The sequence below is a fragment of the Dendropsophus ebraccatus genome, chromosome 9, assembly GCF_027789765.1.
Source record: "Dendropsophus ebraccatus isolate aDenEbr1 chromosome 9, aDenEbr1.pat, whole genome shotgun sequence".
Taxonomy (NCBI): domain Eukaryota; kingdom Metazoa; phylum Chordata; class Amphibia; order Anura; family Hylidae; genus Dendropsophus; species Dendropsophus ebraccatus.
In genome coordinates, this window is record NC_091462.1 from 35,318,329 (window position 1) to 35,345,777 (window position 27,449).

The 27,449-nt window shown below is 42.1% G+C and overlaps 1 protein-coding gene across 1 annotated transcript; it reads right to left on the bottom strand.

Annotated features, from left to right (window-relative positions):
• Positions 1-8,886: 8,886 nt before the first annotated feature.
• Positions 8,887-27,427, bottom strand: LOC138800857 (acetylcholine receptor subunit alpha-1-A-like). Its single transcript, XM_069982976.1, has 9 exons — positions 26,614-27,427; positions 23,291-23,436; positions 22,526-22,570; positions 21,878-21,987; positions 18,055-18,250; positions 17,424-17,661; positions 16,120-16,343; positions 15,205-15,444; positions 8,887-12,006 (listed from the first exon to the last, which is right to left on the bottom strand). Exons 1-9 carry the CDS (start codon positions 26,651-26,653, stop codon positions 11,875-11,877), a joined length of 1,371 nt encoding a protein of 456 aa, XP_069839077.1. The 5' UTR covers positions 26,654-27,427; the 3' UTR covers positions 8,887-11,874.
• Positions 27,428-27,449: the final 22 nt, after the last annotated feature.

The following is a 27,449-nucleotide window of genomic DNA, read 5'->3' on the forward strand; positions in this document are numbered from 1 at the left end:
GGTTCAAGCAGTGTTACGAAAAGTTTAACCCATCCCGTGTATATACTCCACCAATATATGCAAAATGGGATCATTTATATGTATATATTTCCTTACTTCTTCCCAGTGCTCACAACCCTTTTAAGGTGAATGTATCACCCTTTTTTTTGACTGATTACATCAAGGTGTTGGAACATATTTTTTTCTTATCTTTTTTTTTTTAACTTAATTTTTTTTTTTTTTTTTAGGACATTATTGTGAAGCCATATTGCCCAAGCTGTTAATAAAGCAAATGTAACAAAAGTACATTGCTTTGTGTTTTTTACATGAATAGACCGGCGCTGATGCCGCGGTCCTTTTTTGAATTGTAGCCTGATTCACGCACATGATTCGGCTTTATTCCCAGGCACCGCCCCAGCATGAAGGACTGGGGGCAAACCCACCAGCTCCCAGTGTGCTAATCTGCCCTCCCCTCTGTGATGCAGCTCCGTTTGAATCAATGGGGCCGCGTCACAGAGGGAAGGGGAGATCGTCACACTGGGGGCTGGCCGGCCCACTTCCAGTGCTTCATGCCTGGGAATAAACCAGCGCTAGGTGTGGGAATCGGGCCACAGTTTAAAGAAAAGACTGACGCACCAGCGCCGGTCTATTCACGTAAAGAAAAACACAAAGCGATGTACTAGTGGTACATAATTTAATAGTGCTTTAACATAATTTAGAGATATGCTTTACTGCAAGCTAAAAGAAGATAGACATGACATGATTAGGAGAGGTTTCTGAGCATGCTCTGTGACCTGTGCAGAGGTCATTCCATGAGGGCAGAGGAGCTATTGTGAAGATCCTGTCTTATTGATATACTGGTGTCACCTTCCACTGTAATCCTGTCTGTGATTATTAGGAAAAGACTGCTGGAAAGTGGTCTGTACAGAACAGGAAGTCTCAGCTTACTATTATTATGCTTATGTGGTGTTGGAGCTTATGGCGAAGGTACGGCTGGTCACTTGCCAGATGTTTAGACGTGAAGCCACTTCCGTGGTGGTTGGCCGAGATATAAACGGGCCCAAAGACGTTGTGTCATGATGCGAGTTCCGGTTGGGCACACAGGTGTGGTGGCACACCTGCTTTTATTTTAGAGGGCCGGTTATACCCTGTTCAATAAAGCCAGGTTATAATCGATAAGTTGATGACCTGGCAAAAAATAATAGTCTATTGGCTGCATATCTCCTTATAATAAGTAATAAGAGATGTGCGGCTGATGGCTTATTAGAGCAAAGGGCCACATGCTCATACAGACTATGGCTGTATCTAGGTATTCGAGAACTCACTAGGGTGGCATCCAACTTCTGCAGCTGTGGAGAGTCAAATGCCGAGCGTTTGGGTTCAGAGAATGTACCTGAACCAGAACAGTTCAGCATCTCCACTCAACACTACTCCTGAACATGGGTAGGACCCCCTTGCTTCCCACATGAGACATGTATCAAAAATAGGTTACTAATGCACCTACCCTCACCATGACTCTGTAGCTGGTATCCCACTTACTATGCCAAACCACTGGTACATGGCCTAATGGTGGATTTCCTGTCCTTCCACTTGATGTAGCTGTAGGACGGAGCTGTTGCATTTATCCATCCAGTTTTCAGTGTTGACTTTACTTCTACATTGATCCTTTAATTTGACGCCATCTGTCATTATGTTTGCTTTCGACTAATATCACTGGAAAGAGATTATTAGGTTCTCCCTCCTATAACTAGAGATGAGCAAACCGGTTCGGCCGGTATGGGATCCAGTTAAGATTTTTTCAAAAGTTCGAATCCGCTCCAAATTTTTTTTCTTGCTTTCTAAAATGGCAGTCCTTCAGGAGGCAAAGCCGGAGGAGGGGTGTCTGTCGTCACCAGTCGAACCGAACGCCCTAGAGGTGATATTATCTGAACTGAAAAATTGCACCAAGTCAATCGGTGATCTGGCTACTAATGTGGGGTCATTGACGTCAGATGTTTCTATTATGAGAGATGATATGAGGAAAACGAGGGAGAAAATTGTGTCTATGGAGAAATCAGTTCCTGTGCTGGAAAAAGATGTATCTGACCTTAAATCTAAACTGCATTTCGTGGGGAATCAATTATCTGAAGTGCAGTCCAAAGTAATTGATTTAGAGGATCGGGCAAGAAGGTCCAATATAAGGCTGCTTGGTTTCCCTGAGGGAGTGGAGGCGGCTGATCCGCTCAAGTTCTGTTATGACTGGATGCTGGATATGTTTGGAAAGGATGAACTGTCACAATTATTTGCATTAGAAAGGGCACATCGGATACCCTTTAAGCCTCCCCCTCCTGGGGCCTCCCCGAGAACTATGATTATCAAAACTTCTAGTTCTGCCGATAGGGATAAAATTCTGAGGCTGGCCCGGCAGAAGGACTCTATTTTATATAACGGGTCAAAAATTGCATTATTTCCTGATTTTTCCTTCCAGACACAGAAGAGGCGTGCGTCATTTAAAGATGTTAAAAAAAGATAACATACTGCTGGAGTCTCGTTTTCCCTCATCTTTCCAGCCAGGCTGAGAGTAATATACAAGGAATCGGTAAAAATTTTTTAGAACTCTCAAGAGGCCTCGGAATAGCTGGAGGGAGAGGGAATGTGAGGCCATGCGATTTAACTGGCTCTAGCCACGGTAATGTTTATCCTTACTTGCTGTAATGTGGTTCCTTTTCTCTGTACATTTTTCTCGGTTGTGGAGGGGGAGGGGGCCCATGGCTGGTGGGACAGAGTAGGAGTATCACCAAGGTTAGAGGCCGTTGATGTGGGGCGCTCCCCACACAGGGGCCATGAGAGTGGGAAGGTTGGGGGGTGGGGGGTGGGTGAGTTCTGGGGAAGGGGGGATAAGGGGGTGGCGGGGGTTGGGGGACATGGGGGAGCGGGTGGCAGGGAGAGGGGGCTGGCTCGTGGTTTTTTGTTTTTTTTTTCTTCTGAATGAGTTATAGAATATTGGCATGCAATGTCCGGGGCATGTCGGACAGACTGAAAAGAATGGCAATCCTAGAGGTCATAAATAAACACCTTCCCGCGATAGTTATACTGGTGGAAACCCACACCACCAAGGACGTAATCCCCCTAGCTAAAAGACAATGGGCTCAGGTGGAGTATCACTCAGTTTGTTCTGCATACTCCTCTGGAGTTTCAGTGTTTATACATAGCAAAATTAATTTTACGTGCAAATATGTCAGAATTGATCCCAATGGGAGGTTTATTTTTTTTACATGGTATTTTAGAGGAGGTAGAGACTATTCTTGCAGCGGTTTATATTGCTCCTCCTTTTAAAAATGAAATCTTACTTAATCTTGTAGGGTTTATGAAAGAGAGGAATTATGAAACATGTTATGTAGTGGGTGATTTCAATTGTGTCATGAACTACTCTCAAGACAAGAAATGATCTCTAGGGCTAAATGAGCGGTGCACCTCTCCCTTATATAGGCTGTGTGAAGAATTAGGCTGGGTAGATGCTTGGCGGGTACTTAACCCTGGGAAGATCGCTTTTACATGTTATAGTTCCTCATATGATACGGCATCCAGAATTGACCTGGTCCTGTGCAACAATAAAGCACTGGAATATATAAAGAAGATAAAAATAGAACCTAGATCTGTATCCGATCATACTCCAATTTCTGTTGAGCTGGTAATTAAAAATAAAACGGTTCTTCCCCCTTTTAGGCTAAATCCCTATTGGCTGACAGTTTTACAAAAAGAGGACGTAATTAGGAAAGAAATTAATATGTTTTGGGAGCTAAATAGAAACTCAGCTGATTTGCTGGTTGTATGGGATACTTTTAAGGCATTTTTAAGGGGTATTTTCTTTAAATTAATCTGTCAAAAAAAAGAGGGATTTTGCCGGGAAGGAGAGAGAACTAGCTAGGGAAGTGGAGAGGGCAGAGATTTCCTACGGGTTAGATAGATCTACGGACTCCTGGAATAAGCTTCAAGAGGCGCAGGAGAAATATGGGATCTTTTTGTCTGAGAAAGCACAACATAAAGTGTTCTTCCAAGGCCAACAAAGGTATTTGGGCAGAGGGAAACTGAATAAAATCCTTGCAGGCATTCTCAGAGGAAAGAGGGATAGTCATGACATTACGGTAATAAAGGACATTAGGGGTTGTCTGATTGCAGATAGAAAGGGAATAGAGCAGGAATTTTTGAACTATTTTGTTAAGTTATATAGCTCAGAGAGTAAAGCTGGAGAGAGGGAGATTGATGACTTCTTTGAGCGTGTCACTCTCTCCTCTCTCCCTGAGGTGAAGAGGGAATCGTTGGAAAAGGATATTACATTGGAGGAGTTAAAGGAATCGTTGGGATCATTCTCCGGGAATTCTGCCCCAGGTGGGGTGGAGACGGTTTACCCTTCCAGTTTTATAGGAACTACTCGGATGTTGTCGTGCCCATGTTGCTCGAGGTTCTTAATGAATCCTGTGTCAGGGGAGAGCTGTCGCAGTCTATGAGGGAAGCCCATATTATACTTATTAAGAAAAAGAATAAGGACGCAACTGAAATGGAAGCCTACCGACCAATATCACTTTTAAACACTGACGTTAAATTGTTCTCAAAAATTATTGCTAGGCGTCTGGCGGGTGTGATAACTGACCTGGTGGGCGGTTTCATTCCGGGGAGGACTGTGCATGATAATCTGGAAAAGGTTTCCGCTAACATTCAGTTTAGCCGTCCTGGCTCCCGCTCCATCCTGTCACTTGACGCTACTATTTGACAGGGTGGAGTGGGAGTTTCTGTGGCACTCTCTCAAAACATTGGGACTGGGCCAAAAGTTTATCGGGTGGATCCGGACACTGTATTATAATCCAGTTGCACGTCTGATAATTAATGGTGCTCCCTGCTGCTGTTTTTCGCTCACCAGAGGCACTCGTCAGGGCTGCCCACTCTCCCCTCTTCTATTTGCTTTGTATATTGAGCCTCTGGCGGCATGGGCACGGCAACATTCAGAGTTCAAGGGTTTTGGTTTGGAAGGGGAAGGCAATAAGATATTACTATATGCAGATGACATTTTGCTATTTGTCCTAGAACCCGAGAAGTCTATACCAGGTATTATTAGCAACATAGAACAGTTTGGTGCTCTCTCGGGGCTAGAAATAAACTGGGGAAAGTCCTGGCTTCTCCCATTGGACGAGGAAATTAACAGCCCGGTGGGAGAAGTGAGGATTGCTAAGAAAACTGATGTTCTGGAGTATTTGGGAGTGAAAATTACAGCAAAGGGGGAAGAATTTATTCCAGCAAATCTTTCTCCCTTTCTACAGAATCTAGAGAGGCGTGTAACTATTTGGAAAAAATTGCCAATTTCGATGGCCGACCGTTTGTCCATAATAAAAATGGTAATCCTTCCCCAGTTGCTGTTTCTGTTTGGAGCGGCGCCTGTATGGATAAGCGATAAATGGATAAAGAAAATAGAAGTACTAGTAGGTAGTTTGATCTGGGGAAGAAAGCGGGTACGTATTAAATATGAGAAATTTAGTGTCCCTAGACAGAAGGGTGGGTATTCTATGTCGAATATTAGAATATAGTATAATATAGTATAATGTTAGTATAAGGTACACAGTATATTTGAATTATTAGAATCCGGGAGGCTGAACTCAAGTATCCTTCCCTGATGCATAATTGAACGTTTACTATGTATGGTGTGGAAAGCACTGAAAGTTTTATGTAATATAGGCGGGCACTTAGCATGCACCCCAATTTGGGATAATAATAATTTTCTGGAGTTTGAGAAAATTCAGAATGAACAATTTTGGGTGGATAGAGGTCTTAAATGGGTTTCACAATTATTTCACCAGGGTAAAATTCGAAGCTTTAATGATATTGCCGAAGAATTTCGGCTTGATCACAAGTATTTTTTCTACTACTTACAGTTGGTTCATGCCGCAAGTCAGTCCACAAACAAAAATCTATTTAGCTTGTTGCAGAGTACTATTATTCACACCCTTATGGGAATGGGGGTTATGAGAAGGGGTTTGTCCCTTATCTATAAACGTATGATATTAAATATTGATACGAAGTCAGATTCTGGATGCTGTTCCAGGTGGAACGAGAATTGGGGGCCAACATCGGATGAGAGCTGGGATAATATTATGCAGAATATAGGCAAAGTCTCACTATGTGAGGAGCATAAATTAACCCAGTTTAGAATTTTACACAGGAGTTATTACTCCCCGGTCTGGATGCATAGGATGCAACTTAGGGATACTCCGCTCTGCCAGCGTTGTATCAATTCAGAGGCAGACATAGCCCATATGTTTTGGGATTGTCCAGTAATCCAAATATTTTGGTTAGTTAGCAGGGCTGTTAGCTGAGAAGCTGGGCTATGATCTCCCTCTAACCCCGCATGTGGCTATTTTGGGGGCAACCCCTAGATGTTATACTAGTCCTAAGAACTCTTTTCTATGCTAGATTAACTATTCTGAGAAACTGGGTGAGTGCTACCCCGCCCTCATCAAAAGAATGGGCAAATATAATATCGATAATAAAGAAATACGAGTACATTTGGTATGCTAGAAAGGGGAATAAGGGAAAAAGGGCATTCTCGCGGATTTGGCAGAAATGGTAATCGTTTTCTTTTCCCCTTTCCCACGAGCCGGTGGGGGGTTGGGTAAAGAGGGGGTTAGGGAGGGGAGGATATAGGGGTTTGGGGAAAAAATAGTCATCAATTAGTAATGTTAATTGTGTTTATTATCTGTTATCCGTGAAATTATGTATCCATTTCGGATGTTGGATTTTATATAATTTTGTGAATAAATAAAAACTGGAATTTAAAAAAAAAAATGGCAGCTGCCATTTTAGAAAGCAGGAAGTGTTCTCGGCGGGAAAAGCGCTTTCCCATAATGCCTGGAACACATCCAATCAGCAGGGATGTTGCACTAGCCCACCCCTTGTGACGTCGGTATTGCTTTAAGAGGAGTGGTCACATGACCGCATGAGGCAGTCTGCAGAGAGAGGAAGGAGACTGTTAGCAGTGCACAGAGCTCATCAGTGACAAAACGCTGCTGCTGTACGCTGCTGTACTGAGAAGATATTGTACAAAAGCAAAGACAACAAGATTACCAGGAAAGCGGAGAGGAGAAACATATAGTGATTGAGAGAGAAAAATAGAGATGGCGAAAGATAGATAGGTAGATAGATTAGGCATAGGAGACCAAAGGGTGCACAGAACAAAAACGTGCTATACAGATATCCAAGTACTATACTGTCACCCTTGCGAGAGTGTATATGACATAGGTGTTTTCCTGAGGCACAAATATATACCTTGTGCATGTGTGTAGAATAAAACTAAAAAAAGAGCTATACAGATATGCAAGTACTATAGTATCCTGCCTGGCCTCCATGTTGACTACTGTTGATCCTGCCTGGCCTCCATTTTGACTACTGTTGATCCTGCCTGGCCTCCATGTTGACTACTGTTGCTCCTGCCTGGCCTCCATGTTGACTTCTGTTGCTCCTGCCTGGCCTCCATGTTGACTACTGCTGCTCCTGTACTGGCCTCAAATGACTATTGCTGGACCTCCACTGGCCTCCAATGACTACTGCTGCCCCTTCACTGCATTTGTGACCTTTTTCCTGCATAGACCCTGTAATGTTGAATTTCCTGCATAGACCCTTGTAATGGTGAGTTTCCTGCATAGAGCCTGTAATGGTGAATATTGAAGTCTAGAAAAAAAATTTACTTTGAGATATTGAAAAGATAATGATGTTACTGACATGTAGAGCCCTAAATTCAACCAAATACACTACCCCCGTATCATATACATGCTTTAAACTATAAAATCCGAAATTCGGTCGAACTGAACTTTTCGGAAAAATCCGGAAGTCCGGTCGGAACAAACTTTTGAAAAGTTTTCTCATCTCTACCTATAACGTGTACCTGCTAATCTCACCAGACCCAGGTCCGTGTATCAATCCAAAAAAGCAATGTTGAGACAGCATATCCAAGGAACTTCAGTTTTAATCACACCAGTGCAAGGTTTCGAGTTATAGCGTTTCGGCTCATAGTGTTTCGGCTCATAGTGTTTTGGCTCATAGTGTTTGAGCCTTGCTTGAGAAACGTTGCACTGGTGTGATTAAAAGTTCCTGGGATATGCTGTCTTAACATTGCTTCTTTACCTTTATAACCCCAGTCTCTTCTCCTTTTCAATTCCCTTATTGTTGGCTTCTTTGTCAGCTCTTCTGGTCACAGACTTGTTCTTAATTTTGTGTGTACGGCTTTTGCAGTTGTGTTCATTATCTGTGTAATCTTGTATTGTGCTGTTTGGTGTTGTTGTTAGGGTCAGCGCTGACATTTACATTATTTGATTTCCACTTTTCAGGTCCCTTAATGGTTACCCTACCTTGACACCTACTACTATATGTCTAAATTTGTGTACCTTATGTTTTTTTTTTTTTTTTTTAACTCATAATGATTTAAAGGGAGACATTCACATTGAAAATTAAGACTAATCTGCAGGCAACATGTTATAGAGCAAGAGGAGCTGAGCAGATTGATATATAGTCTTGGTTGGAAAGTTCCAGAATATTTTATTTATTCATGTACATCTAAATAGTCAAGTGGGCGGTGCTACTCAGTAATTAACAGTTCCATATGCACACATACACAGATTGCTGTCAATCACTGAGCAAGACTACCCACTTGACTACTGAGGCCAAAATGAGCAGTTATCCTGGAACTTTTTTTTCACTAAACTTCATTCTGCTCCGCTCCTTCTGTTCTATAACCTCCTGCCTGCCGATTAGACTTTATTTTTAATGTGACCGGTTCCTTTCAATGTTTTAGTTTTTATGTGCTATGATTTATTGTACTGTGTAATTTTAGTAGTGTGCATGGAAAAAAAAGAATAAATAATACATAATTTATTTGAAACGGAAATAATTTATTAAGCCTACATGAAAGAAGAACTGAATTAATCAAATATACATCTTTATGGCACCAAGGTTACATCATTTACTAATATGACACAAGAATTAAAAAAAATACTCAAGTATGCCTCAACATTTCACTTATTAATTCATCCCTTTAAATAGATTGCACTGAAAGACGTAAAAACAAAGTAAGAGAAGGGTCACTGGCAACTGTTGATTGTCAAACAGTCAATAATAAAATATGGTTCAGGGCTCCAGATGGCGACCAAAATGGTCGCCAATGCGACTGATATCTTGCAAATGGCGCCCAGATTTATTAATCTGGGCGCCATTTGCGACTGGCCCCGGCGGCGGCGCGCTGTCTCTTTAAGGACTTCCGCACGCTGCACCGAAGCACGTGGCGCCTCTGCGGCAGTCCGTCCAATGAATGACGGACGTGCTGGATGACGTGTGCGGGGACACGCTTCTCCAGTGACGTCATCCCGCACGTCCTTCATTCATTGGACGGACGGCCGCAGAGGCGCCACACTCCTCCAGCGCCTCTCTCCCGCCTCTCCTCACCCGGCGGTTCTTCAAGTGCACCCCAGCGGCACCAAGATTGTGGCTAGTGTGTGTGAGTACAACCGGAGGGACGGCAGGGGTGGCGGCCGGCCACTAATCTGTGTGGGGGGACCACGGCCTGGGCGGCTGATTGGTAGTGTCTGTTGTGATGGCGGCCAGGTGCGGTAGTCAGTGCGGGGGGGGGGGGGGTGTATGTATAGACTGCACAGTACCACTTCCCTCAGTGTGTGTGTATGTATACACTGCACAGTACCACTTCCCTCAGTGTGTGTGTATGTATACACTGCACAGTACCACTTCCCTCAGTGTCTGTATATACACTGCACAGTACCACTTCCCTCAGTGTGTGTGTATGTATACACTGCACAGTACCACTTCCCTCAGTGTCAGTATGTATAGACTGCACAGTACCACTTCCCTCAGTGTCTGTATGTATATACACTGCACAGCACCACTTCCCTCAGTGTCTGTATGTATATACACTGACTCAGAACCTGACTTGTAGACCACCTCACACATTCTAGTGGACTGTATATTGTTGTCAAGTTGCAAGTTTTTAAGTTCAAGTTCAGAAGAGTAAGCCTCATTAAAAGGCTAGCCAAGTGAAGCTGAAGTACTGAGTCAGACTGTATATGGTTGTCAAGTTGCAAGTTTCCATGTTGAACGTTTTCAAACTAAGAAAAGAAAGGATCTAAAGGAGGAGGATGCTGCCACGGCCTCTGCACACAGTAAGTCCCATGTAACATAACATTAATTTTACATGGTTTAAAATGTTGGCGACCAAATATTCTATTTGGCGCCTAAATTTTTCAGGTTAGGAGCCAATGGCTCCTAGGTAAATTTTTTAGTCTGGAGCCCTGTGGTTCATACTTGTAGACTCAAAAGTCCCTGTCACTTAAAAAACTTTTGACATGTCACACAGACACGTCGGAAATTGTGATAAGCAGGGTTGAAAACCCCACTGATGGGGAGTCAAGAGGAGCGCTCGACTAAGTGCTTCTCTACCCGGATCGCTTTAATTTTCTTCTCTCTGCTGGAGACCATCCTTATAGACTTACAATAGGACTAGTCTTTTACAGTAAGATGAAAAAGACAGTGAGAGTGGGGGCAATACATTCAGCTGTGCCGGGTTGTGACGTCACAGGAGCAGGCACTACAGGAAACCGGCAGTGGTCTGTGCACTCTGGCACTGCAAGAGCACGAGGACAGGTAAGTATGACTTATTTATTAAGTTCCCATCCTGAATTTTTTCATTTGGCTGGAGTACTCCTATAATGAATGTTTTAGCATTCACCAAAATCCATATGCTAGTTAATGAAAAGAATACACAAAAATATTAAAACGGATGAACCAATCTATGTTATCTATTTATCAATGATGTAATACTCTGCCTCCTCCTCCAACATGCACTTTACCATGTGCTTCTATTGGGATCCCACTGTGTTTTTTTACAGTATTACCTGCATATTATATTCTATTCCTGAAATAATTTTTACGACTTTTTGTTGAGTGAACTTGCCAAAAGTTCGGGTCTCCCAGTGTTCATCTAAACCTGAACACTTGGCATTTGACTCCTGATGTTTGGGGAGTCCTGGAAAACATAGACACAACCATAGGACTGGAAGCCCTAGTGCGCAGCATATCAGGATTAATTAACAATAAGATGTTGATTCGAATGGAGCCGTCATAGAAGGGAGGGATTGCCTCCCACTGGGGTCGGGCCGGCCAGCCTCCTGTGCTTTAGCCCACGGACCATGGCACCCGCTTCACCGTGATGGCGCCATTCTATCCGTGGGTCATATTAAAGAGGATGTACCTGATGGTACATCCTCTTTAAGATTAGCCTGCCTATGCATGTTTGCACATGCATAACTAAGCGGTAATGGGTGGGGTGAACAGTGCTCGGGAGGAAGGGAGTGAGGAGCGCCCCCAGTGCTCCTAACGTACTAATTTACATATTTCTTTACGATTAAAGTTCACAGAAGCAGAAGGACTTAAAAGCATAGGAGGACTGGCGATGGGAAGAGGTGGTAAAGGGCTACCGGGCGCGATCAGCAGATTCGTCGCTCAAACCCTGCTGATAGTTTTTCTTTAAATAGAAGACTCCAGCTGTCATATAATACACATAATAAAAAAAGAAATAATCACTGTTTGCTGGCAGATGTTTAACCATTACAGTAATAACATATATGCTACTCACTGATATAAGAGCAAACAAGAAACGGAAATAAATAAAAATTACATTTAACAATCCTATTTATTGTTTGTTTCTAAAGAAATTTTGAACCGCTCTGTTCAAGCTTTGACTCATTTAAAGAGGATTTCCTTGTGTTGTTGTTTTTAGATTTTGTGTACAGTAAATTGACTTGATGATGACTACAGAGCATCCACCTTAATCCGGTTACAAAGCTTTAGAGATCAGCTCACAACATCTCAGCCCTGCATATGAAGCTCAATGAGCCGTCCGGCAAACACTGCCGCGGTCCCGATAATACAGACCAACATAAAGACCGCCAGGAGGATGTGATCAAACACCATAGCAGAGAATATCCATTCTTCTGAAGCCTGTAGATACATAAGCCTTGTATCATTAGGTGTCATATATTATTAGACATTACTGAAAGACAAAATTATCTACAGGACAAATAAAGGGGTTATTCGGGATTAGAAGAATGTAGCTGATTTCTTTCAAAAACAGTGCCAATCCTGTCCTCAGTTTGTGTGGTATGGCAGTGTAGTCTCCTACTACATGTGGTTCTCTTTGTCTTACATACACCCCGGTAAAACTAATTCACTCAGGTGCCACAGCTGTTATGTAGTTACTATGGCCTGATCCAACCACTAGGTGTCTCACTCACCCTGTGCACAGCTGCAGTTCATGTAGGAAGGTTAAGCCTGTTCTCACTCTCTCCTGCACACAGTTACGGCCACACTGCCCTATATAAGACATGGGCTTCGTGCGTAGTTTAGTCTAGCTCCAGAGAGTTCAGAAAGGAGTCAGAACAAGTTTTAGCGTGTAGAGACAAGTTTGAGTGTGCGACAACAGCAGTCATGCACTGCTAGACTTAACTATGGGGTAACCTTGGTTACAGGAATAACCTTTACCTACATAGTGGATCTTCACCTTAGGACAGTCACCCCCTAGGGAGAAAAGGCCTAGAGACTGATCCGCAGTAGAGCACAGATGCAAGTTAGCCGCTCTCTACTGACTACGCTCCACTACATGGGAAAACTTCTACTAGCTAGCTTCACCCAAAGACAGAGGTCTGGGACACGTACTACCTCGCAGAGTGGTCACTGATACTGTGCAAGCAGAAGGCGGTCAGATAAGAAAGATTTATCGAAACGTGAGTACAAGGACATTTTTCAAGACACACCTGAAACATATCCCGGCAGAGTACTGTACTACTTAGGCAAGGGCTCCTATCCGGCCCCTATATACTGCTACAGCTTTATTTCTACTTTACCCTCACCTCAAGTTACCTACTGAGATATCTACTGTTGTATTGCACTGTTATGTTTTTGTATTGCACTAAAGACATTTTTCAAGTAAAGTTTTAGCATTGTTTGAAGGGAACTTGTCACCCCCCGTGCCGGAGTGAAGGCCGACCGACCCCCCGCTAGAGCCCCGTATACTTACACTATCTCGCCAAGTCCTGCTCCTGGAGACCGGTCCCGGGACAGAGATATCCTTGTCGGAAGCCCGGCGTGCACGCTGCAGAGAAGAGTCCGACGCCCATGGAGAATGATGACTCCATTCATTCTCTATGGGCATCGGACTCATCTATGCAGCGTGCGCCGGGCTTCCAACAGGGATATCTCCGTCCCGGGACCGGCTCCAGGAGCAGGACTTGGCGAGATGGTGGAAGTATACAGCACTCTAGCGGGGGGTCGGGCGGCATTCACCCCGGCACGGGGGGTGGCAGGTTCCCTTTAAGTGGGACTGTCATCTCTGTTGCCGCACCCTGCACCTCACACCAGTTCTACCAAATGTCTGGTGCCCGTGTGTCCGGGGGTGGGTATTACACTTTGAAAGATTAGTAGCTTATTTAGTACTACAGTGGTAGAGGCAGGAAGTCAGCATGTTATCTTTTAGGCTATGTTTCCACACAGTATTTTAGTCCTTTTTGGGGTTGAATAAGTGGAAGTTTTAGGGTCCTAAAAACAGCTGCACTGGGTGATTTTGCTCTTGGTGCTATATTAAATCAAGTAAAAATATCTGTAAAAACAGCAGGGGGGTTGGCAGTGCCTAATGCCATGATTTATTTTTTAGCCTCTCAGCTGCAACATCTTAGGGGGTGGGAGACAGACACGCTAACGGACCCTACTTTCCAATTATTACAGGCCCACTTTGGAACTGGGCAGCTATTTGAGGTCCTGGAGGCTAAACGTTTCTCAACGGCTGCAGCAGGCCTCCCTACACTTCAGCTTTATCATAGAGTCTGGTGGAAGTTTAGAGACATGTATGGGTTGTCCGGATGTTCTGCATACACCTCTATATGGGATACCCCTTGGTTGAGTGAGTTATTTTTCTTGGAAGGGTTTACACCATGGCGGGCACTTGGTCTTAGACGAGTGGAGCAGTTATACACGAATGGCCAGCTAAAAAGTTTCCAGCGGCTGTGTGAAGAATTCCCCATCCCTAGGACACATTTTTACAAATACCTCCAGTTATGCCATGCGTGTGATAGTGAGGGGGACATTTTGGCCCGGGAGCGGGTAATTATTCCGCCTATCCATATAGTGGGTGCATCTACTTCCACATCTGGTCTCATTTACTTGCTATATATCCCCTTGCACGACAAATTTTTAGAAAAACATCCGTTGACCAGAGGTTGCTTCAATTATCCACAAAGTCTATTCTGTTCACCTTGAACAGTCTGCCTTAGTTTGCATTTTAGGCTACGTAGAAGACATAGCCTTACCTAATCCTGGTAAAGTAGCTGTTGCTAGGATCTTGTATATGGCTAGAAAGCTCAATCCTGGCTTGACCAGGACCCTCCGACGAGTACTGTCTTTGTAGCTAAAGTTAACTGGCTCATTGCCAATGATAAATATGCCTATGAAAAGCGGGAGGCGATGAAAAAATTTGAGAAGATCTGGGCCCCTTGGCTAGATACCCCCGGCATGGCGCCGTCGTCACTTACTAGAGGCAGGCTCTCTCCCTCAACGGCCACCTAAACATATATCCAGGAGTTTCTGATTATAATGGAGGTTATAGAGCCTTTCTACTGGTTTACTGTCTTTACTGCTGCGTACCCCTCCTCTTCTGAAGGGTTGCCTTTTCGGACTATGTTGGTTGTTGCCAATTTGTTGTTTGTACTTTCTGTTTTGCGCAGGGTTTGGGCTACTGTACTGGCCTCCCTGTGGTTATGTGTCTTTCAAAAAATGCAAAACCTTTAATAAAAACTATTTGATTAAAAAAAAAAAAGTAAAAATATCTGTTTTTTAGGGTGTATCATTTTCTGCAGCCACAAAAAGCCTAAAAATCTGATATTTTTTACGCCAAAAAATACAATAAAATACTAAGAATTAAAAATCAAAACAAAGATGTAAAAAAAACAACAACAAAAAACTGATCAATCAGAGAGGCAGAACGGGAAAACTGATTACCTTGGCCATGCAAGACCTAAAGTATGATTCTATTTGCCTCCCCCACATCTTTATGAGGGTGTCAGCGGTTTTGGTAGCTGAAAACTGCTGACATATTCCCGTTAAGCTACGTAGTTGTTAAATAAAGGTGTAATGGATTTAAACATGTACCTTATTGGATTCTTGATCTGAATTCATGGACTCTGCAATATATTTAACCCCTTCTATAGCGTTCTTTACGTCAGGGTTCTTTAAGACTGGAGATTGGTAGGCATCAGCGGTAGGGCCCAGTTTTCCGGAGATATCTGAAATATCCATGTCTTCGGTGAATATCTTCTTTCCTTTTTTCTCTTGTGAAGGTCGTTTCATTGTGGAAAAGAACATCATGTTTGGAATAGTTTCAATGAAAATCTGATGAAAAGAACGTATGATGGTATTTAATGAATGCTGCATGTGTGGGTGTCAATTAGCGGAGTGTACATTCAGGGCTGGAGAGAGGGGAACGTTTCCCCCTCACAATGGTATGACAAAATGATGCCATGGACAAATCCTAATAAAACTCTATTATTACTATTATTCATGAACTACTCCAACAAAATATTGAGAATTAAATCTTTACATGTGCATTTGACACACTCGTTGTAGATGTCATCCATATAGATAATGCTACCTATCCTGTAGATATGTGCCAAGGAGGCGTGACCAAGACCATAAAAAATACAAAGCTGCACAGGGGTGTAACTAGAAGTGGCTGGGCTCCATAGCACATTTTTGATTTTTGATTTTGAATCCGGGAGGCCACCTGGTGCTGCAAATGATGACAAGTCAGGGGGCCCAGTGTATTGTAGGAGAGGGCTGATGCGGTGGGCCCCATAGCAGCGGCTATGACTGCTACTGTGGTAGTTAGGCCCTTGAAGCTGCAGATAAACGGCATTTACTAACATTCCTAAACACCGATTTGACAATTGTTTTTATAAATATTTTTGGTAAACTGAAGCATTATACCTCACAATAAACACTGTTTATTATATTATATAGTAGATTGTTTAATGGTGATGTCATCTATCATGAAGTATGGTAACTCACCTTCCTCATCCACTGTGGCATGATGTGAGTGCTTGGGGTACGGAAATGAACATTGATTACAATGACTGTGATGACAATGGAAGCTATGACAAACATCATAGTGAATAACATGTATTTTCCTATCAGCGGCACAGCACTGGAAGTTGATGGGATCAGTTCAACAATAACCAGAAGAAACACAGTCAGGGACAGCAGGACAGAAACGCTCAGTGTTATCTTTTCACCTGTCAATAAAGAAAACGGTGCAATAGTTACAGGAAATAGATACAGGGTAAGGGTCCATTCACATCATGTTTCCTGTCTATGTATCAGAGGTATATGGCAATATAACTTTGAAAAGTATTCTTTTGTATACTGTGGCAAACACATGGCAAGTTCATTGAGCTTGACAGACTGGGTACTGTCTAAAGCCCCTATTACACAAAGCGATTATCAGGCGTATTCGGCTGTTATGGACGATAATCGTCTTGTATGATAGAAGACAACAATCAACCAACATGCAGAATGGCCCGCAGGAACATCATTTTATTTTATTTGGATTGCTGGCACATTTGGGTGTGCCTGCAATCCAAAATACCATTGAAGTCTATGCAATGTATTGCCATCAGAACGGCCATACATTGTGTGAACATTATGAAACTACAGTCGTTGTTCACACTCTTACAGCCAGAAATAACTGACATGTCAATTATTTTGACGACCATATCAAAACCTGCTGTTGTTCAATACAGTGTGTGAACAACGTCCGTTGTTCCCCATAGGCTTCAATCCAATTCGTTATTTTAAGGACGGCCATTGTTTTAATTGCCAACAACAGCCGTTCTTGTCTTAAAAAATACACTGTGTGAACATTCACGCAACGTACATTTTATGACTAAAATGGCTGTTGTTTTCAATTAAAGCAACGTCCGTTCTTTTCATACTGAAATGGCTTGCATGAAGTCAATGCAAACAACAACCGTAGTTCACACAATGTGTTGAACAATGGCCATTGTGTGATACTGCCGTCACAATAATGAGCATGTCAATTATTTCCGGACATTGGGCATTGATTCAAATGCAATTTAAGGCATACAACAGCCATTGTTTGACACACAATACAACGGTCTTTTAACGCCAAACAATGGCCGTTGTTTGTAGTAGTGATTACATTTAGTCTGTTTTACAAATGGATTCTCATGTGGGCCCAGATTGACTTTCCAAGGGAAGACAATTATAGGACATATGATAAATGTCTACTAAGGAACCTATCATGAGAAAAGGGAACCCCCTATTTACCCCCCACTAGCACAAACAAGACATACCTGAACCTGTGGGCAAATAGAAGACCAAACCAGTCAAAAATGAGAAGAGCAAGCAGGGAATGATGACATTGACAATGAAGTAAAGTGGAAGGCGCTGCAAAAGGAAATGATAGGTGATATCCAGGTACGGTTTATCAGGACAACAGTCGTAGAACACATAGTGCTTCCAGCATTGGTAATCCTTCATGAACCATTCTCCGCTCTCCATGAAGCTGCTCAAATCAGGACGGGAGCTCTCCTAAGAGGTTAATGAAAGAATAGAAAAAAGTTATCTAAACATAACAAACAAACTCATACATATACACTACTTACTATATGTTACATTCCATGTATATACATGTATACACTCCATACACTATACACTCCATGTATATACATATGGGTGAATTTATCAAGCATGGTGTAAAGTGAAACTGGCTCAGTTGCCCCTAGCAACCAATCAGATTCCACCTTTCATTCCTTACAGACTCTTTGGAAAATGAAAGGTGGAATCTGATTGGTTGCTAGGGGCAACTGAGCCAGATTCACTTTACACCATGTTTGATAAATCTCCCCATTAGAGTATACAAAGCATCCAACATGTGGACCACAAGGTGTTCTCTATAACTATAATCTCATTTTCACTCCTTACCGGATTGATAACAACCAGTGTCCCGTCATAGGTCCATGTCCCCAGCTTCATGCTGCAGTTCTGAAGGTCAAATGGAAAATGTGTGACCATCATCTCACAGTAACTCTTGTAGATGGCTGGTGGGTTCCATACAATTTTTCCTGTGTAATCCAAGAGGGCCTTAGTTTCCTGGACAATTGCAAAGTCACCGTCTGCACTATAAAAGAGAAAACATGCATCATAATAATAATAATAATAATCCTAATACCCCTTATTGTATCCACCAACCACCCACCCAAACCGCTGGTACCGTCTGTTTGATGAGAGTAAGTCCTTCCCATTCATGTCTTCAGGGTAAATTCACACGGGCGGATCCGCCGGGAGTCTCACGCACGAAATCCGCAGCTAATCCGCAATACATGTATTATTATTATTATTATTATTATTAATACGTGTATTGCGGATTAGCTGCGGATTAGCTGCAGATTTCGTGCGTGAGACTCCCGGCGGATCCGCCCGTGTGAATTTACCCTTAAAGTGCTCCCAGTGCCTTGGCTAGGGTAAAAAATGATCTTTTAATCTGCAGCAGCCGAGTCAATGAAGCGTGGCACTGTTTAATGATAATTAGGAGAAATTCCAGGGGCGTTCCTAATGACAAGGAAGGTGGGGAGGAAGGAAGGAGAGGCATCGCAGGCCTAGGGCACAGACACTTAGGCCTCACCTCACTGACTCTGTTGTTGCAGGTTAAGGCTATGTTCACACTACGTAAAACAATGGCCGTTGTTTTAAGGTTCACTAATATGACTGTAATGCAATTGAACCACGGCCGTTGAATGCACACTACGTATCAAATAACGGCCGTTGTATATACGTCCCCGTGAAAAATTAACATGTCAATTATTTCCGGACGGTAATGCTCCAACAACGGCCGTGGATTTCAATGCGGCCGCGGACGTAAAACTTATATCTGCCAAATAAAACTTGGTTTTGATGTAAAAAAAATTTGAGTGGTGTCTCGGGCTGGGCCCAGTATTTAAAGTAAGTGACCTGTTTCAGCCCGCTTATAAACATGCTAGGAAGCAAAATTAAACAGCAGTTGTAGTTTCACGACTGGCCCGTACGTTCGTAATTCTAGGGCCGTTGTTTTGTCCTTAAAATAACGGCCGTTGAAAATAGCGGCCGTTATTTTACGTAATTTGAACGTAGCCTAAAAGATAATTTTTTACCATAACCAGGCACATTTTAAAAGACACGACCAGGAAGGACTTACTCTTATCAAATGAACGCTACCGGCAGTTTGGGGGGTTGGTCCTTCGAGGACTTCATGGGCGCTCTTCCCGGCAGCGGCAGCCACCTGGACTAGTGCATGCAAACTGCAAAACAAGAGTCCGTGGAGCCTCAGTTACGAGTCTCAAAACACGGGATAGCCAGATATCTCTAGCCTGTTGCCAACGGGGTGCCTCCATGATGGGGAGAGCACCACACCACCCTGATAAATAACCCCTTAAGTCCCACTCGGTTGCGAGTATTGGAACATAGACAGGGAAACAACAGGGTGGCCCCTTTTGTCAATGTCTAACTCAAGGTGCGAGTATTGCGATCATGACAAGGGCTTGCAAAGGCAGGCTTCCACCCACAGACAGCCGTTTCGGGGTTTTTGCCCCTCGTCAGTGTGGGGTAGGATTCTGGCTAGTTGGGGCAATGAAAAATCAACCAACAAAACACAGTAATCACTGAACTCAAGGAGAACAGCGAAAAAATTCCAATGAAGTACTCAATGAAGAGTCTCCACTGATGCCCCCAAAAATTTAAATATGCAAAACAAGAGTCCGTGGAGCCTCAGTTACGAGTCTCAAAACACGGGATAGCCAGATATCTCTAGCCTGTTGCCAACGGGGTGCCTCCATGATGGGGAGAGCACCACACCACCCTGATAAATAACCCCTTAAGTCCCACTCGGTTGCGAGTATTGGAACATAGACAGGGAAACAACAGGGTGGCCCCTTTTGTCAATGTCTAACTCAAGGTGCGAGTATTGCGATCATGACAAGGGCTTGCAAAGGCAGGCTTCCACCCACAGACAGCCGTTTCGGGGTTTTTGCCCCTCGTCAGTGTGGGGTAGGATTCTGGCTAGTTGGGGCAATGAAAAATCAACCAACAAAACACAGTAATCACTGAACTCAAGGAGAACAGCGAAAAAATTCCAATGAAGTACTCAATGAAGAGTCTCCACTGATGCCCCCAAAAATTTAAATATGCAAAACAAGAGTCCGTGGAGCCTCAGTTACGAGTCTCAAAACACGGGATAGCCAGGCTGTCTGTGGGTGGAAGCCTGCCTTTGCAAGCCCTTGTCATGATCGCAATACTCGCACCTTGAGTTAGACATTGACAAAAGGGGCCACCCTGTTGTTTCCCTGTCTATGTTCCAATACTCGCAACCGAGTGGGACTTAAGGGGTTATTTATCAGGGTGGTGTGGTGCTCTCCCCATCATGGAGGCACCCCGTTGGCAACAGGCTAGAGATATCTGGCTATCCCGTGTTTTGAGACTCGTAACTGAGGCTCCACGGACTCTTGTTTTGCATATTTAAATTTTTGGGGGCATCAGTGGAGACTCTTCATTGAGTACTTCATTGGAATTTTTTCGCTGTTCTCCTTGAGTTCAGTGATTACTGTGTTTTGTTGGTTGATTTTTCATTGCCCCAACTAGCCAGAATCCTACCCCACACTGACGAGGGGCAAAAACCCCGAAACGGCTGTCTGTGGGTGGAAGCCTGCCTTTGCAAGCCCTTGTCATGATCGCAATACTCGCACCTTGAGTTAGACATTGACAAAAGGGGCCACCCTGTTGTTTCCCTGTCTATGTTCCAATACTCGCAACCGAGTGGGACTTAAGGGGTTATTTATCAGGGTGGTGTGGTGCTCTCCCCATCATGGAGGCACCCCGTTGGCAACAGGCTAGAGATATCTGGCTATCCCGTGTTTTGAGACTCGTAACTGAGGCTCCACGGACTCTTGTTTTGCATATTTAAATTTTTGGGGGCATCAGTGGAGACTCTTCATTGAGTACTTCATTGGAATTTTTTCGCTGTTCTCCTTGAGTTCAGTGATTACTGTGTTTTGTTGCATGCAAACTGCAGGCACAACCTCATATGGAGAGTGTCAGCTTAGTGTCAGCTTGGTATGAAATCAAGATTTATATTTTATGTATACAATGTTTCCACTGAGTGCGGCCTGTGGTATAAAGCTGCATAGTGGGGATTGAGGTATAGACCGCTTGTCAGTCCCACTGTGTTATCTAGATTAGCTATAGTAATTCCGGGCAATTAGACTAGCAATAAGTGCTTAGACCAGGATTAGGGTGGTATTACACGAAGCGATTTTTTTCAATTAACGATTAACGATAAACGATCTCCAACGATCGCAATAGCGGTTGCCTAATAATCGTTCGTTTTACTACACGGAAAGATTATCGGTTATATTGGAGCAACAAAATTCAAGAACACTCCCCTTTCAATTTGCGAATGAACAGGGAACGGCTAACGACATCTTATTCAAACGAACGATGTGCGAACGATGTGTAAAAGACAAAAGATTAAAATAGATTCAAAACCTATTAAACGACCAACGACCAATCGTTCGTCGTTTAATCGTTGTCTACTATTACACTTAAAGATAATCGTTCAAATACGACCGATTGAACGATTATTCGACCGATAATCGCTTCGTGTAATACCACCCTTACTATAGCTAATCAAGATTTATGTTTTGTATTCACATAGAGTGTTTTTGATGAGTCAGTGCTACCTCTTATGTTATAAATGAATAAATAAAAAATGTCTTACTTGTTGTATAGAACTAAATCAGGACGCCAAATATCACCAGAAAGAATACGGATTTTCTCTATCCCTCCATATTTTGATGGATCCCATTTTAAATTAACATCAACCCATTGCTAGAAAAGAAAACAGAGTACAGGATTATATAGACACCCAGAAATATGAAAGTATCAAAACAATTTACTGGTAGTGTTTTTATTCTCTTTAGTATGTGTGACAGATATGTCAGACATTATGGATGGTAGATCTAATGATAGGTCGACATGACTGGTCCTCTTTACTAAAATAAATAGGCAATACAGGATCCTATGTACAAACTTTTTAAAGGGGTTATCCAGGATTAGAAAAGGCACAGCTACTTTCTTGAAAAAACAGCACCACCCCTGTCCCCAGGTTGTGTGTGGTATCACAATTCAGCTCCATTTACTTTAATGGAACTGAGTTGCAAAATCGCATTCAACCTGAGTACAAGATCGGTGCTGTTTCTGGAAAAAGGCGGCCATGTTTTTCTAAGCCTGGATAACCCCTTATACCAATAACTATTCATGTTGTTTGTGAGAAAGACTAGATACATGCTTGAAATGTCGAATCTTTTGCATTTATGCTTCATATCATTACATTATAGTAAAATGTAAAAAATATTCAATGCCAGACCTGTCTGAGACGAACATTTGTAGTCACGATTTGATTGACTTCATCCTGTAAATACGGAAACAAGAAAATAAACATAAAGGAAACCTAAAACTCACTTATAATAGACTTCTACATTAAATGTTTATAACATAAAGGGGGTGCATTGCTCCTGGGAAACATGAATATGCAAAAGAAGAGCCCGTGAAGCCTCATCGAAGAGTCTCAAAACACAGGACTAGCCAGATATCCCTCCGGGAAGGACTCAGCCAAGGGGTGGCTACTGTAAGGAAACCACCAAAACCACCATATTAAGTGGCCCTATAAGTCAATGTAATGACAAGCGAAAAACCAAGACCAGGTATCCATCCACATACAGCTGTTTCGGGGTGTTGCCCCTCATCAGTGTGGAGAAGGATTCTGGCTAGGTGGGAGCAATGCCTAGTAGAGCCATAAGAGAAACAGATCGCTGATCTCAGAGAGACCAGCCAAAGATAACACTGCCAGCTGCTAGTGAAAGCGCTCAATGCAGTGAAATCCAGGAGCCACCCCACGGCTGAGTCCTTCCCGGAGGGATATCTGGCTAGTCCTGTGTTTCAAGGCTCTTCTATGAGGCTCCACTGGCTCATCTTTTGCATAGTCTTGATAAATTTCCCCCGTAGTGCTATACAGCAAATTATATTAAGTAACCTGTAGATTGCCAATAATCTCTAAGGATAAAAGACAACTACAGAGGCTGCAGTTTCTATCCGCTTTTTTCCCAATTTATTCTTATGGAAATATTCCTACCACATCAATCAGCTGAATCAGCTGCAGACCGACTGTCACCACCACGGCATCCTTAAACTTCTGAACGGGGCGAACAACTTTGTTGTAGCCATTAAACAAGTCCTTAATTAAGCGGGATTCATCTTCAGAGGAGAGAACGGCTCCAGCTGCACAGAAGAAAAGTTTCAGTTGAATTGTGAAAATGCTTTTTTATTTTATTATGATTGTTTATATATAATTAAAGTTGTTTTGTGGCAGAGCCATTAGGAATTTGTGGCCAAAGTTTTCACCCAGTTCCCATTTTAAACTTTTAATGGAAAAATTCCAGAACAAAGCTGCAACGTAATATGGAAACAGATCAGAAGCAGAAATCTAAAAAAAATACAAATCTATTAGGGAAGTAAAAGTAAAAAAGTTATAGTAGCAAAAAGTAGGATAACATTATATTTTATATTCTCCCTACTTATTCTCAACTCTTACATGCTTTTTACATGTTTCTATGGATACCCGATAATTTGACACCCGTCCCATCCTATTGATAGCAGGGATTTTACTCTACTTTTATTTACTTATATTACCTTGTACTGAGTTACAGCCTGAATAATGGGCCAGAGCTGCATTCACAGTGCATCTGGCTTCTGGGCTAGTAGTGTTTCAGCAACTGTTACAACAACTGTTACAACATGATGTTCAGCATTAAAGGGGTACTCCTATGTCAAGATAGGATACCAAGGATAGGATATGTACCTAGTTGGAGGGGGTTTGACAGCTGAGAACCCCACCGATTCCAATAACTTATTGGTTCCCAGCAAAGCACTTTACTCCGGGCTCCCTGCTTTTTCTGTTTCGCTGCAGTCTATTGTAAGGGTCCTATTAGACGAAGCAATTTTTACCAATTAACAATAAACGATCTCAAACGAGATAGTTTATTGCTATTCAGAAATCATATTACACAGAACGATAGACGTAAGGGCCCTTTTACACAGTAAGATTATCTGACAGATTATCTGCCAAAGATTTGAAGCCAAAACCAGGAATGGATTTGAAAAGAGGAGAAATCTCAGTCTTTCCTTTATGACCTGATCTCTGTTTATAGTCTGTTTCTGGCTTTGGCTTCAAATCTTTGGCAGATAATCTGTCAGATAATCTTTCTGTGTAAATGGACCCTTAGTTACAACGATCGTTTACAACGATGAACAATGTGGAATTGCACTGAACGACTTGTGAACAAATGCGGAATTACAGCAAACGATTGTAGAATTACAGCCAATGATTAACAATGATTTGAGGGTCAGATCTAAATAAACGATTAACGATTTTTTGATTGTTCTCTGCAATTACACATGACAATTATCGTTTAAATTGGAACGACATAACAATTTTCCCTATGATAATTGTCCAGTGTAATAGGGCCTTTAGTCTATAGACTTAGTAATGGTGCGTTTACACGGTGCGATTATCTTTCAAATTTTTGTGATAACAATCACATTTGAGCGATAATCGGCTTGTGTAAACACAGCTAACGATCAAGCGACCAGCGAAAAATTGTTCATCGTGGTCTTTCAACATGTTCTCAAATCATTGCTGGTTGCTTACTGATAATTCGCAGATCGCTTAGTCTAAACAGTCTTTCTCAGTCTAAACAGTCTTTCACAGTGTGTGAGATGGCCTTAAGCGATCTGAAAATGATCGTAAAAACTTTTTTTCTGAACGAACGATTTGTTCGACACGTCCCTCATAGCATAAATGTAAATATTCCTGACTGCGCCATAGAGAGACCACTGTGCTTATTAGACATCATCTACGATCTTGCAGATAAACTAATATTTTAGTAAATGCTATTTTCTTCCCTATGAAAAAAAAATAATAAAATAACAGATTTTCTGACCTCAATGTAAAACTTCCATAAAAATATGATTAATGAAGCAAACTGACTCTCAATTAACTTTTATTTTTTTTTACTGGTTCCTTATATTAGTTGTTCACCAACCCCCTACATATAGCATAAAGGGCCACTACTCAGGTTTCAAAGTGGGGATAGATAACCAAAAATACCCATAGCGTTCACCTGCAGCTGCCACTCAAGCACATAACTTGTACATTCTACACAACATAAACACTGTTCTAACCTATAGCTATAGATGTAACTAGTGCACAATATAGACTGTGGAAAAATCCTGGACAATACATGATTTTTATTATTCTTGGTCTGGGAGGCTGATTCTTATGTATTGAGATTTCAAAGCCCCTGTAATGTCTCTGTAGTGAGAAGTACTGGGGTCCGAGGAACTGTTGTCAAAGCAGCATGAAGGTAATAATAGAAACAGTATAAAACTATACTAACTATAATAAAAACATATGAAACTATAGAAAAAGTATAAATCATAATAGAAGCCTGAGAGCTCATAGTCCACCCTAGTATGGAATATGAGGGGTTCTCATTATCATATATGCCTTATTATTGCAAGGTTTATAGATTCTATACAGTATGATATATATCGCATGTACAAGTCACATCACCTACCCAACGTCTTATGTGCTATAATGTAAAACGTATTGTATCAATACATAAGCGAATGTATAAATCTTCTAGCACAGCACCTGGCTACCTATAAAAGTCTAAAGCTGCCCAAACAAATGAAAGAAACTTCATTGGGATCCACTAACCTTAGTGGGATCTGCTAACAATCTTATGGAGCTGTCTGATAGATCATGGATTGGACATATTGGATTTCACCAACCCAGAACATATAACCATTTTATCATTTAAAAAAGATGAATACAAAAAAAAAGATCAAATTCCAACTAATCCATGCTATTGCCAAATAATAAAAACATATCTCTTAAGTGTCCTGACTAGTCAATGTCATAGTTGTCATCGTGTACAGGCAGATAAAAGCTATTCAAAATTATGAAGTCTATGGATAAGATTAAGAATGAATAATTCAGTAAAAACTCTGCACAAACTATAGAAACCTAAAAATAATAAGTACAAATATGATTTAAGAGGACAATATAAATGGAGGCCTATTCATCAATATTAAAATGTTACATGGAGGAAATACTAGAAATACATGGTAACAGGAATACTGTAGCTTTAAAGGGGTTATTCAGCGCTACAAAAACATGGCCAATTTCCCTCTCTTGTCTCCAGTTCAGGTGTGGTTTGCAATTAATCTCCACTTACTTTAATGGAACTGAGTTTCAAAGTGGTCATGTTTTTGTAGCACTGGATATCCCCTTTAATGGTGTAGAAGATTCATTGTATTGCTTTAGGATAAGGGGGAAAAAAAATTATATATATATATATATATATATATATATATATATATGGACTACGGTACCTGTTAAGAGGAGAATAAAATGTGTGATGGTGAAATCCATTTCCTTCCACTTCTGTCAGTTTATTTCTCTCTGGTTACATGTCTGGAAGTCTTCCTCAGAGAGGCGGACACTGTGCCTTCCCGTCCAACTATCTGGAATGGTGTTACTGGGACTATTGTTACATTGCACCTGCTCAGAGAGACAGCTGAAGCTTTCCGAATGACTCCACAGTATGTGACACGGAATCCGCATATAAATTACGATGTAAATACACCTAGTTACACGGTAATGCTCCTTCCTGCAATGTGTCGATTATCTGGGGTTTATATCCATCCCTGTTACTGACATTTTTGCACAGTAGGCTGTGGCCATAGTTATTAGATGTGATTTTATGTTAAAGGGGTAGTTCAGTAAAACTGTTATCTTTGAAATCAACTGGTGCCAGAAAGTGACAGAGATTTGAGATTTACTTCTATTCAAAATCTAAAGTCTTTCAAAACTTAACAAAACTACAACTCCCGTCATGCCTTGCCAGCCAAAGGTTTAGCTTACATAATTGAAGTTTTGCAACAGCAGGAGGCCTGAAGATTCCCCGTCCCTTGTCTACCAGTAAGAATAGGGTCATGTTCACACATCGTGAAACAGCGGCTGTTCTGCAGTACCGGACGGATGATCTTCATTTGTGTTGAATTGGGATGCAGGTGCATCTGTGTGCGCCCACATCCCAATTCCGCATTAAACACAATGGAGAGTGCGGACGAAGCCGCACACTCCATTGTGTGACCTGTCAGAAATGTGCGGCCACTATTCAATAAATAGCGGCCGCACAAAACTGACATGTCATTTTTTTGTACAG

What these genes read in the sequence shown, in the direction of transcription:
- LOC138800857 (XM_069982976.1), bottom strand. Translation starts at nt 26,653, where the DNA reads ATGGATTTCACCATCACACATTTTATTCTCCTCTTAACAG. An exon ending in TGATTCAGCTGATTGATGTG is followed by an intron (nt 22,571 to 23,290) that starts GTAGGAATATTT and finishes CCGTATTTACAG; the next exon opens with GATGAAGTCAATCAAATCGT. An exon ending in CAAATGTTCGTCTCAGACAG is followed by an intron (nt 21,988 to 22,525) that starts GTCTGGCATTGA and finishes TTTCTTTTCTAG; the next exon opens with CAATGGGTTGATGTTAATTT.